The sequence below is a fragment of the Nothobranchius furzeri genome, chromosome 5 (assembly GCF_043380555.1).
Source record: "Nothobranchius furzeri strain GRZ-AD chromosome 5, NfurGRZ-RIMD1, whole genome shotgun sequence".
In the NCBI taxonomy this organism is placed as follows: domain Eukaryota; kingdom Metazoa; phylum Chordata; class Actinopteri; order Cyprinodontiformes; family Nothobranchiidae; genus Nothobranchius; species Nothobranchius furzeri.
In genome coordinates, this window is record NC_091745.1 from 69,845,032 (window position 1) to 69,857,824 (window position 12,793).

Genomic DNA, 12,793 nt, shown 5'->3' on the forward strand with positions numbered 1-12,793 from the left:
CTCCTTCACCTTGGGTTGCTTGCCCTGCATTAGAATGAGATTTCTGGATTGAAAGCTGGAAGTCATTTGTAACTGTGGTGGAGCACGCACGGCCGCGGGGGAGAGGGAGACGATTGACGTGATAGATGCGGCTTAGGCGGTAGAAGCGACAGAAGCTGCAACACAGGAGCGAGACGACGCAGGTGCTGAAATGTTCAATGCTAACGGCTAATGATGAGTGGTGCTCAATTCAAATTAAGCAAGAAAACCTATACAATCACAAAGAGTTTGGTTAAACTTTACAGACTCCTCAAGGAAGTGAGTGACTGCAGCTAAAATGCTTCTTTGATGACTCATTTCATAAAAGCTCTAGTGTGTAGGATGTAGTGACATTTGCCAGCAAACATTAAACTAAATGAACTCCTAAATCCTCACAAAGGTGGCCACAAAAGATGAACAAAGGAAAGAAAAAAAGAAAACCTCGACATCCTTACTTTAGCCAGAGTTCTCATCTGAGCTGCTGTACAAACGTGTGTGTGTGTGTGTGTGTGTGTGTGTGTGTGTGTGTGTGTGTGTGTGTGTGTGTGTGGCGCTTTCAATCAAGAGACGGAAGAACCGATGCCTTAACTTAAAAAGGTGAAAAAGAAAATTCTCATCTGAAGTTAAAAATCCAGGCTTCGTCAGACTGAACTCATTTTAATAAACAAGTGATAACATCACAGCTATTCATAATTTTCTTTGTTCCCAGTTACCTCTGCTCTTGGCTGGAGATTCTATAACATTTTCAAACAGGGAAGAACTAAACCAGCAGGCTGGTGGAAATTTAAGAATTCTGACTTTAATATTTAAAATGTAATCACAGAAGCAACATGATCATTAGTGATTGCATCAGAGTTCATATTTTAACAGAAATTACTATAAAGATAATTAAAATTTTAATTAAACTTTACCAGAAATAATTTACCATCCTTTAATGCACCCAAAACAACGTTATGGCTGGCACGTACTGCAGGAGCCTTCCTTTATGGCTCCACCCCACAAGTGTCTTACGATCATGTTGCCAGGACAGGATTACCGCTCAGCTGTCAGAAAGTGGATGTCATATCTAAAAATAAGTCTTAGAATAGAGGTTTAGGTCGCACGAGAACAGAAGCTGGGGGATTAATGTCTCTAGTGACTTGATTTGCTTTGCCAAAATCCCTCTTTTGCCACAAAGGCACCTTGTCCTGTCTGGGTCACACGAAGATTTAATAGCACTTTCACACCAGGAGGCTTAGCAGCAGCTGCTTCTTTCCTGTTCAACAATACAACCTAGGTGTTTAAAAAATAGAAATAAAAAAGATTTGACATATTTTGTGGCTTAACTAGAAGGTCTGTGTGAAAAATAACACTAGAAATGACAGTGGTGGACCTGGATAAAGGGTGGCGCATGAGGTTCTGGGGGGGGGGGGGGGGGGGGTATCATGACAGAAAAAGTTTATTTCAGATGTCATTTCATGCCTTCAGGGTATTTGTCTATGCATCTAAGTAATGTTACCTGAATGCTTTGTTAGCTGTATTTGTACTATTAGTTGTTGTTTTCTTAAACAATTCAAATAAACTTGAATCGAATCGAATTGAATTGAATTACTGCAGAGGGGATGAAGGACGTACGGTAGTGTTCTGTTTTACATCTAAAACGTCTCGGTCTGCCTCTGAGGAAGCTGCCCATGGTCTCTACAGTGGAACGCAATGGGTGGGAGGGATTTTTAAGATGAGGGTCATCTTCACCACCAAACTCCATTCAAAAATTTCCTCAACTGAATCCAGAGGGCAGCCCAGAACCGAGCTAGCTTTGTTAACTGGCTTGTTCAGTCTCTTCCTGTCTCGGTCGGAGCTGCCTGCACCCCAACAGACCACAGCAGAGTAGATCGCAGAGCCAGAGTGATAAAAGGATTTCAGCAGATGGGAATAAATATGCAATAGAAAAACTTGCAAGTAATCTTCATTAAGCTTACTTATTTTTATTTAAATTAGTTGAAAAATTAAATAACTTGAATTGGTTTGCAGTCATCGATAACGGACACATTCAAACCTTTCAAGATGAGGCCAAAATTGTCAACTTAAAGGGAGACGAGGCAGTTTTGGCTTACTTTACCCCCTAGTGTTCCATTTAATGAAGCCAACAGTGAAACTCATCTCCTTGCTGTGTGTTTGTCTAATTAACATCTTAATCTAACTGCGAAATGTCTCCTCAGTCTTCATTAGTTTTTACAGGAGTGATTCATCACTAAATCAAATAAATCAGCTGTGTTCATGATCTAAAACATGCAGGACTCCACCAGCAGGGGCCGGACCAGCGACTCTGAAGTTGCAAGAGCGATATTCTGGCCACAAAGGGCAGTAGGGTTTGAGTGACATTTTAATAACCCTGTAAAGGGTCATTTTAGCGCATACTGGCTCAAGAATATTATTTTGAAATATGAAAAGATGCATATCCCTTCAAAAGTCCTTGCAGGCACGAAAAAAGCTTTAAAATTATTGCATCATTTATTTAAAACATGCTAAAATTAATTTGCGTCCTTTTCTTTTATGCTCAAAAACAGGCCTTGAGTAGGCAGATTATCGGGGGACCAGAAAAAAGACCCCAGCCCCCATTTTGGACACACTTGAAATTAACATTTTTCCAATTATTTACTTGTTGTTTTGTTTTTCTTTAAGCAATTACAGCACTTGTAGTTTTTAATACTTCAATTGTAAAGGTGAATTATGGGAATTTTGAAAGCAAAATAAAAAAAGCCATATAAGCACAGAGCCCACCATAGACGACAGGTGGAAGCTAGCCTTTGGCAATAATCCAACATGTTCAATAACAAGTGCTGTCCCAATCAAATAAACATTAAACAGTGGATAAAACACACCTTTATGGTCTCTTTAATGTGAAACTGCCATTAACTTTCAACATTGTCTATAAATGGGGTCAGATTAATTATCAGACGTATCAGCGGTACCCTAATGATAAACCAACCCCTCCAAAAGACAGCAGCAGAGACGTGGCCCTGCAAGCGCAGCATCTTTAATCATTTCGTTAGTGTCTTCACTCCCAGGCCACCGCCATGACCCTCAATCCTTTCACCCAACAACCCTTTTCTCTCTTTTCTCACCTTCAGATGTATCCACCCACTAAACATTTCAGCCTCTTGATTCATTCCATTTGAAGCCTGGATAAGTACATACAGGATGATTAATTCATGGAGGATGAAAGCAGAAGGTCTGAAACGTGAAAACTGGTGCACCATTGTTCTTACTTGTAGATCTGTTTGTTTTGTCTTGAAACGAATGGAACGTTTCCTCTTGCTCTGGCATAGCTCCAACCACACATATCTAACAACTCTGCCACCATCTTGCCAACATGCTTTGGGAAAAGATTTAAATTCAGTTGCGGCCATTTTTAAAAAATTTCCATTTGGAGCAATAATTAAGCTACGAGCCCCGCTCACACTCACCGACTTAATAAGGATTGCAGTAGCTCATCCCTTCAAGGCTGAACATTTCTGAGCCAAAAGAGATTAAAAACACTGACACATACTAAATTAGCCAGTAGCACCATGAGTCTAAAACCGTGTTTCATGCACCTGGGTAAGCATCTACACAAGTGGATTTATTTGCATATTTATTCACCTAGTTGATGCATTTTACTAAATAATTACAACCGTTTGGGGGTCCATTTATGCCCCGGAAGCTGAGGCAAAGAATACTGAAGATTGTGTCTCTTTCTTGTGGCGCTGTGTGTTTACGTGTTTGTGAAGCATGTTCTGGAATAATTAAGCCCCAGGGACTGTCAATCGGAAGATTATCCCGTACGTACAGACGTGTATGCCTTGGGATGAGAGAATACTATTTAAATTGAGCATTTAGAGCCCATGACCGTGTGTCTTCGAGCATGTTCTAGTCCATGCATATGCATGAACGCACACAGGAGGTGCTTGATTCCATATAATGTGAACAGTGTTTACAACCACAAATGTGTCACATGACATCTTTGCATTTTCTGCTTCTGTTTTTAAAATCATACTTCTGTGCGCTGAACATGAAAATAGTCTACGACCCCTATCTTCTTCTGCATTAGCCGCTGAAAGGAAATATGACAGGGAAGCACTCATGACCTGGTATTTGTATAGTGCCTTCTTAGAATGATACAACCCCCCAAGGTGCTTTACAACACAACCAGTCATCCACCCATGCACACACTCATGAGGATCAATCAAATCAAAGATACTTTATTGATCCCAGAGGGAAATTAGAGTTTCAGTACACACAATTCAGAGATCAGACGTACATGGGCAAGACACATGACAAGAATTGGTGACTGTGGTCATTTGCAACCCTGAGTCGCACTGCCTTAATAGAGATAAGAGGATAAGGGTTTGTTCAGGTGGAGGGAAAAAAAATATATATAAGATGATGAGCTGTGATGTAGCCACAGCTGCTCTGGGGTGCACTGACAGATGCATGGCCTGCTGTGTACAGGCGCCACAGGTCCCTCCGACCACCACCAGCAGACAAGTGTCTTGTCCAAGGAAACAACAGCCAGGATGGCACCTGCAACCTTCTGATTACTGGACAACCCGCTCTACTTCCTGAGCTACTGCTGTCCCAGTATTCATGGGGTTCATGGCCTCACCCGTCCTGGCTCACGCCTGCCTACAGGACGGCTTTTAAGAAAAATGTTTGCAGCGAGTAGACAGCAGAGAGTGTCTTGGTGATAGGGACTTTGCAAAATGGCTGAATGCATTCTGTAAGCCAATCAGAAGCGAGGTGTGTGCACATCAATGAGTAATCCTGCTGTTTCCAGCCCACCTCTGCACCAGCAAACGTCTGCATCTCAGAACAAGAACATCATGGCTTTTTAAAAGAAGGACTTATATGGAGTTGCTTCATACTAGAGAAAACTGCAAATGTATTGAATAAATGAGTAAACCACACCTTTACACAAGTCAATTCATTTATTCAAGCATACACAATTATGTTGTTGACTTTAAGCCCGTAACTTACTGAGCTATTCGTTTTGATGGCTGACTGACACTTTGCTCTATGTTCAAATTGCAAGTAAATTGCAATATGCAAGCATATTTTCTTCTTGCAATTTAGTTGCAAAAATGTTTCCTTGTTTTTGCACATTAATAGCACTCTGAATTCAAATCCTCTTTGTTTTTGTTTGCTTTCAGTCACAACTTTATTTCCTACGCCACCACCCCAAAGGGGTCTTACATTCCTGGTTTGTGGAAACTTGGATGGGTGTTAGAAGAAGCCAGTATGACTACTTTTGCTCTAAATTCCAGCAACAACACAACATTAGGAAACTTAAGTAGGCATGCATCAGAAACCTGAGGACTGTAGCGTCACGAAATGGCCTGATTTTAAGACTCACAGGTCAGATCCACAGCCTGGGTCACCTTGCCCTGGCTACTACTCCAATCTCCGATAGTCCTTCACAGGAGACTTAAAGTCTACTACCACTCCTTAATCTGCAGCTGTCTGCTTACCTGACTGCTATTCCATCCACAGCAAGACGGGACCAAGTTGCAAACATTTTCAAAAAGCCAAAACTCGACAATTCCAGAAAAAAAGAGCATTGGCTGCAGGGATCTTTTCAAGAATCACCTCTTTTTAATTCACGTTCTTCTCAATGAACTCGCACGCACGGAGGCAGATTCACTATGGAGCTTAGCAATCCAGACACAAAAATGAACTAATGAAAAGCACACTTTGAATCTTGTTTCTAAAAGGTATCATAATATAAGTTATTATTATGACATTTTTAAGTAAACGGCACTGATCCATGAGTGTAGGACAAGGTCAGTAAATGAGAGTTGAACACAGACACATGTAGAGCAAAGGATGCTTCTCATCAGGACTTCGGTATTTTAGCTTTAAAATGTTTAGTTAATTAGTTTTAGTTGAAAATTAGAAAAAAGATTATCCATTCATGATTTATTGTAAAATGCAATAAAATGTTTTGACTATTGGAGATAAGCATGTAAATAAATAGATCCAATATCACATTGCTCTCCACACCATAATCAAGAGCAGAATACATTTCTTCTGACTGAAAGAAATGCCTAAACAAGTTGAAATCTCCATGGCAACAGTGCTGACTGCACCACATTTCTCTGAACTGTCCTCGTAGAAAACATTCCTGGGCTGAGCATTATTGCAAGTGACTTTTGGATAACCACATCACTTCACATTCATGTGAATCTGGATTGAAAGGAGGTTTGATTTTATTCTTGTAAGAGAATAACTCGGGTATTTTGAACACGAGTGAGAATGGAGCTCAAACCAAGAGAGAGAAATGGATAAATTTGCTTTTTATCAATTAAAATGTCAACAACGATAATCAAAGTTATACTTATCTGCAATTGGATTAGGACCGTATTACATTTCTTTTGTATAATAAGGAACTTTATGATTTGTTGCAAAAAACTGGCTCTAACATTTGCATTGCAATGCATGTATCACTTGATATTAAAGTCTATATGATGTCTGCTATGTTCGTTTTTATCCACTAATTTTAGTTGATGGACAATCTGCATAGAAAGCAAAATGAATTGTTTCATTTTTGTCAGGGAAATCATGCAGGAAGCGTTGGATGCTGATGCGGACTACCGCAGAGAGAAGTGGACACGGTTTGGAAACGAGGCTGAGAAGTTCGAGCTGGATGTGATCAGGAACCAACGTGTGCTACGCACCCACATCGACAGAAAGGCGCTTCGTGAAGAGGTACGTTTCTCAACATTTTCTCCTTTTTCATGTACGTCATAGTTTGAACATGACAGTAATTATTTAAATAATTCTCGCCTCTGCCACTTATGAGAAATACTCATCATTCTTTCTTTATTATCCATTTCTACTTGTGGCTCTTTGTTGATCTCTGCTTTAGGCAGAAAGGAAGAAGTCTGCCCACATCCAGTACTTGGAGAAACTGAGTCAGAAGGCTCCAGACTTTGCCATCCCTCTGAGGGCTCACACTGTCTGGGAGGGAATGACGGTGAAACTCTCCTGCAAAGTGCGAGGTCATCCACCCCCAGTGGTTACATGGTACACGAACAACTGACCTTCCTGCCATCTTTTCCTAAGGCTCCTCAAAAAGCTTTGACTAAATTAATACAGTAAGGAGATCTTGGATTGGATAATGGTGCTAATCAAAGCATTGGTTTTGATCCCAATGGTAACACTGGTCTTTACGGGTTACCTACTAGTGATGGTTTTATATAAACTGGGCCCAACTGTTGATGAACTGCCTTCTTCAGCAGTGTTCATTTTGACAAGAAACTTTAATTTAGTTTTGGCCTGTTGAATACAATTCTTTCAAATTTTAGTCACTATTTGTTTTAACTTTAGTTTTGTTTTAGTCGACTAAAGCATATGTACTGGGTTAGGGCTAGAATAACTTTCTGGTGTGTAACTCCTGCAGTAATTAACAAATATCGACTGGAGATCAGTGAAGAGCATTCATAAGCAACGGTTGCTGTTGCAGATGATAATAAGACACCATGCATTGATTTGAATGACTCTCATTTTTATGTTGTCTGTAGTCTGCAAAACAATAAAGTAATACAAAAACCGGCAAGCAACTCCGTATCAGCAGATATAATCTTAAATATTTAATATCTGGTTTGGGCAAAGCAGAAACAAACCTTCGTCCAACTGCATTTAAGTACATTTGTGTGAGAAACACATGCTCATGATTATTAGTCTATGATTGCTACCAAAAGAGAAGTCATGACACGTTGCTTCTGACCCTTGACTAGAATGCTGTACTCTGTATTAATATGAAATAATCTGCATGAATTGAAACTGCGTGCCAGACTGTTGACCTTGACACTCGAGTTGCTGTGAGACTAGCTGATGAAAGGCCCGAGTGTGCTCAGTATTCATTCAATTCAATTCAATTCAAAAATACTTTATTAATCCCAGAGGGTAATTGATTGCTGTAGTAGCTCAGAATAATAATAATAATCAAGTCATCAAAGAGCTGTTGTATATTACAATGGCTGTTGGCAGGAAGGATCTCCAGTAGCGGTCAGTGTTGCAGCGAAACTGAAGAAGCCTCTGACTGAAGACACTCTTCTGTTGTCGGACAGTCTTGTGAAGAGAATGCTCAGGGTTGTCCATAATGTTCTTGATTCTCTGGAGAATCCTTCTTTGCATTATCTCCTCCAGTGGTTTCACAGTCGTCCCCAGAACAGAACCAGCCTTTTTTATTAGGCTGTTGAGCCTTTTCCGGTCCCTGCTTCTGATGCTGCTACCCCAACAGACGATGGCTGAAGAGATTACACTCTCAACAACAGACTTGTAGAAGATCTGCAGCATCTTGCTACAGACATTGAAGGACCTAAGCGTCCTCAAGAAGTGCAGTCTGCTGTGTCCCTTCTTGTAAACGGCTCCGCTGTTCTTTCTCCAGTCCAGTCTGTTGTCCAGGTGAACTCCAAGGTATTTGTATTCCTTAACCACCTCCACTTCTTCTCCCATGATGGAAACAGTGTTTGACTCCACCCTGTTTCTTCTGAAGTCTAAAATCATCTCCTTTGTTTTGTTCACGTTCAAGGTCAGATGATTGTTTCCACACCATGCCACAAAGCGCTCCACCAGCTCTCTGTACTCAGCTTCCTATCCATCTCTGATACACCCGACAACTGCAGAGCCATCTGAGTATTTCTGTAGATGACAGGTCTCTGTACTTTGTACTGGAAGTCTGAGGTGTACAGGGTGAAAAGGGACGTTGAGAGTACAGTCCCCTGGGGTGCTCCAATGTTACTGATCACCTGGTGTGATGTGCAGTTCTTCAGTCTCACAAACTGTGGTCTGTTTGTCAGGTAGTCTTTAATCCAGGCGATAGTTGAGGCCCCCACCTGTGTCTTCTGGAGTTTCTGGCAAAGTACATCAGGCTGGATTGTGTTAAATGCACTGGAGAAATCAAAGAACATGACCCTCACAGTGCTGCCTGCTTTGTCCAGATGACAGTGGATTGGTTGAAGCAGCTGGATGATGGCATCTTCAACTCAAACGCCATGGCGATAAGCAAACTGCAGCGGGTCCGGATATGTCCTTGTTTACTTATTCAGGTGGACCAACAGGAGTCTCTCCAGGACCTTAATGATGTGGGATGTCAGGGCAACTGGTCTGTAGTCATCATTGACTGATGGGCGAGTTTTCTTTGGAACAAGGCAGGATGTCTTCCACAGGACTGGAACCTTCTCCTGGGCCAGGCTGAGGTTGAAGAGGTGCTGCAGAATCCCACAGAGCTGCTCTGCACAGGCCTTCAGTAGCCTGGGGCTGACACTATCTGGACCTGCAGCCTTGTTCCTGTTCAGTCTCTCCAGCTGCCTCTTCACATGACTTCTAGAGACAGATAGGTGGGGGGGGGGGGGGGGGGGGGGGGGGGTTAAATGGGGCAGCAGCATCTCTTTACTTGGTTGAAGACAGATTTATAGAACCAGAAGTGTCCATGACTGCGTTAGAGGACAAAAGAGCTGGCATGTGACAGGAATATGTTGGATCAGAGGAGGACGGGATGTCTGATTGGCTGGAGACAGGCGAGGAGGATGCTGGGTTTGTTCCTGAACTGAACCTATTGAAGAACTTGTTCGGTTCATTGGCTGTGTCCAGGCTACCATCTGTGCAATCCTTCCTCTGCTTGAAGCCTGTGATCTTCTTCATCCCTGACCAGACATCTCTGATATTGTTCCTCTGTAGTTTGTTCTCCAGCTTCTTCCTGTATGCCTACTTGTTGTCTCTGATCTTGATCTTCATTTGCTTCTGTTTACTCCTCAATAATTCCCTGTCTCCCTCCTTGAAGGCTCTTTTTTTCTCATTTAGCAGATTCTTCAGTTCACTGGTGATCCAGGGTTTATTATTAGCGAAGCATCTCACTGTTCTGGTGGGTATGATGTTGTCCACACAGAAGGTTATATAGTCAGTGACACATCCAGTCATGGCTTTGATGTCCTCTTCATATCCTTGGCAGAGAGTCATCCAATCTGTGGTTTCAAAACAACCCTGCAGGGCTTCTTCAGCATCCTGTGACCATGTTCTCACATTTCTTCTTGTCACAGGTTGCCTCTGAACAAGTGGTTTTTATTCTGAGCAGAGAAAAACAAGATTGTGATCTGATTGTCCCAGAGGAGGTCTTGTTTTGGACATGTATGCATTCTTTACATTTGCATAACACAAATCCAATGTCTTGTTTTCTCTGGTGGAGCAGCTGACAGACTGTTGAAATGTTGGAAGTGTAGCAGAGAGCGAGGCATGATTAAATTCACCAGATATAGCCACAAATGCATTGGGGTGCTGGATGTGTAGCTTGGCGACAACAGAACTGATGGCATCACTTGCATTTTCAGCAATGGCTGAAGATGGAATATAAACGGTTGCCAAGATAACACTGGTGAACTCTCTTGGCAAATAATATGGGCGACAACTTACTGCCAAGAGTTCAACATCTGGGATACAGAGACAACATTTCACTGAAACATGACCTGGAAGGCCACATCTATTGTCGACAAGCACTGCCACTCCACGTCCTTTTCTTTTCCCGCTCCTCTTCAGATCTCTGTCTGCTCGTACAGTCAGGAATCCTGGCAGAGAGATAATGGAATAGGGGATATGGTCCTGCAGCCACGTCTCAGTGAAACACATAGCACTGCACTGCCGAAACTCTGGCTGAGTCCTTGATGGGGCTTGAAGTTCATCCATCGTGTTGGCCAGTGATCTCACATTGCCCATTATGATCGATGGAAGAGATAGTTTGAATTTCCTCTTTCTCTGTCTCCGTTTTGCTCCCGCTCTGCACCCACGCTTCTTGTGTTTTAGCTCATTTGGGATTTGTGGCTTCAGTTGAGGTATTATTTCAGCCTTTCCAATGTTAATCAGCTGCTCCTGTTTGTAAACCAGCTTGTTGCCATGGTTACGCATCATAACAAATGCTCAAAAAGTGAAAAAAGTGAAACAATTGCAGTAAAAATCCTCCAAGCTTCACAGTACCAGAAACAGAAAAGTAAAATGTCCAAAAAAATACAGTTTTTCTTGAGAAACTAGAAGAAAAAATGTCCAAGAAAAGGCAAAACTTGCATATAGTCAACAGAGCTACTCCAACATGCAGCCACCCAGAGCAGCGCAGTTACGGAATGACAGCTGAGATCCAGATAACCTGTGGCTTGCGGGTTTGACCAACCCATATGGGGCCCATCAGGGCCAATGAGCTGCAACAATACTCAGCACAAGACAGAATAGGCGATCAAAGGCCCCCTTCTGGCTTAAGGATCCATCCAAACTATCCAGTGATTTAGAAAGCTGGCTCTAGCTTTCAGGTGCATGTAGCTTTATGTTTATTTTTGTTCAAATACGTGATTTCAATAGATGTCATTTGCTCATTGCTCAGGTATAAGGATGATGAACCACTGGTAATGACCTCCCAACCTTGGAATTACAATCTGAAACAAAACTTTGGTCTCAGCTTGTTGGAGATCAGAAGGTAAGCCACTAGAATAAAAACTTTATTCAAATTGGAATCTCACAGATTTAATTATGTATTAGATAAATGCTGTACATGGATTTCAAACTAAGAAACAACTAATTCAAGGGCTAACTTTTTAATATACAATCTATCCTCTGCACAGGTGCTGTCCTGGTGATGCTGGCGTGTATAAAGCAGTAGCCAAGAGTCCCCTGGGTGACGCTATGACGTTTGGAACATTAGTGGTTAAATGTGAGTGAAGTTGTTTTTTTTAACAAATTTCATTTTGCTTCCAAACTGTTAGAAATAGTTATACTATGTTTTAATCAGATCTTTTGCAGTGAGGTTCTGTGGAAAGATTATTTATCATTTTACCTCTTGTAGACAGCTCAGTTTGGATATTAGTTCTGATTGGACAGTTGAGCTGCTCGTTATGTCGTAGGCCCAATACCAACACTTGCACTTCAGCCTGCGAACCTCAGCAAAGTGCACTTGGAGGAAATGTGCAAGTAAAACTTTGTGTGTGGCCTTAGTGCACAAGTGTGCAAAAAAATGCTGAATTGGGAGACGGAGCATTGCACCATCAACCGCAACGCATGCAGGGATGCTGCTGAATGTGTTTACTTCATTAACAACTTTCAAGCAAACAATTATTTGACATAAGTTCACATGAATCGCTGCTTTGTCTAAAACAGTGTTTCTCAACCCTGGTCCTCAGCGCCCCCTGTCCGTTTCCAACAGCATTGTTGCTCTGCTGCCTGGCTTACACTCACCTGACCTAAACGAATGAGTGATTAACAGGCTTCTGCAGCACTTGTGTTGCAGCAGAGACATGGAAAACGTGCAGGACAGGGGGGCGCTGAGGACCAGGGTTGAGAAACACTGGTCTAAAACATTCAAAGCATAGGTTAACCGTCCTAAATTGAGCAACTTTCCTTTGAAAATGCATATTTTCAGAACAGGCACTTGAGCCTTTTCTCCCAAAGCAATGGATTGTGGGTAATACCCTTGGAAGTGCGGATCAAGGGTGCAAAAGGGGCGTGATCAACTTCCGCACTTGAGAATTGGGACACCCTACACCAGGGGTATTCGAATCCGGTCCTGGAGGGCCGGTATTCAGCATGTTTTAGTTTTAACCTACTTCAACACACCAGATTTCAATCAGCAGGTGATTAACAGGCTTCTGCAGAGCCTGATGAGCTGCTGCACAGGTGATTCAACCACGGAATCAAGTGTGTTTGAGCAGAGAAACCACTAAAACATGCTGGATACTCCAGGCCCTCCAGGACCGCAGTTCAATGCCCCGGCCCTACACAC

The 12,793-nt window shown here is 42.1% G+C and overlaps 1 protein-coding gene across 1 annotated transcript in view; it reads left to right on the plus strand.

Annotated features, from left to right (window-relative positions):
• myom3 (myomesin 3) overlaps window positions 1–12,793 on the plus strand; it is a 129,455-nt gene that overhangs the window by 24,194 nt on the left and 92,468 nt on the right. Inside the window, 4 exon segments of the mRNA XM_054740996.2 lie at window positions 6,588–6,741; window positions 6,902–7,059; window positions 11,402–11,494; window positions 11,640–11,728. Of these exon segments, the coding sequence (XP_054596971.2) occupies window positions 6,588–6,741; window positions 6,902–7,059; window positions 11,402–11,494; window positions 11,640–11,728 (494 nt within the window).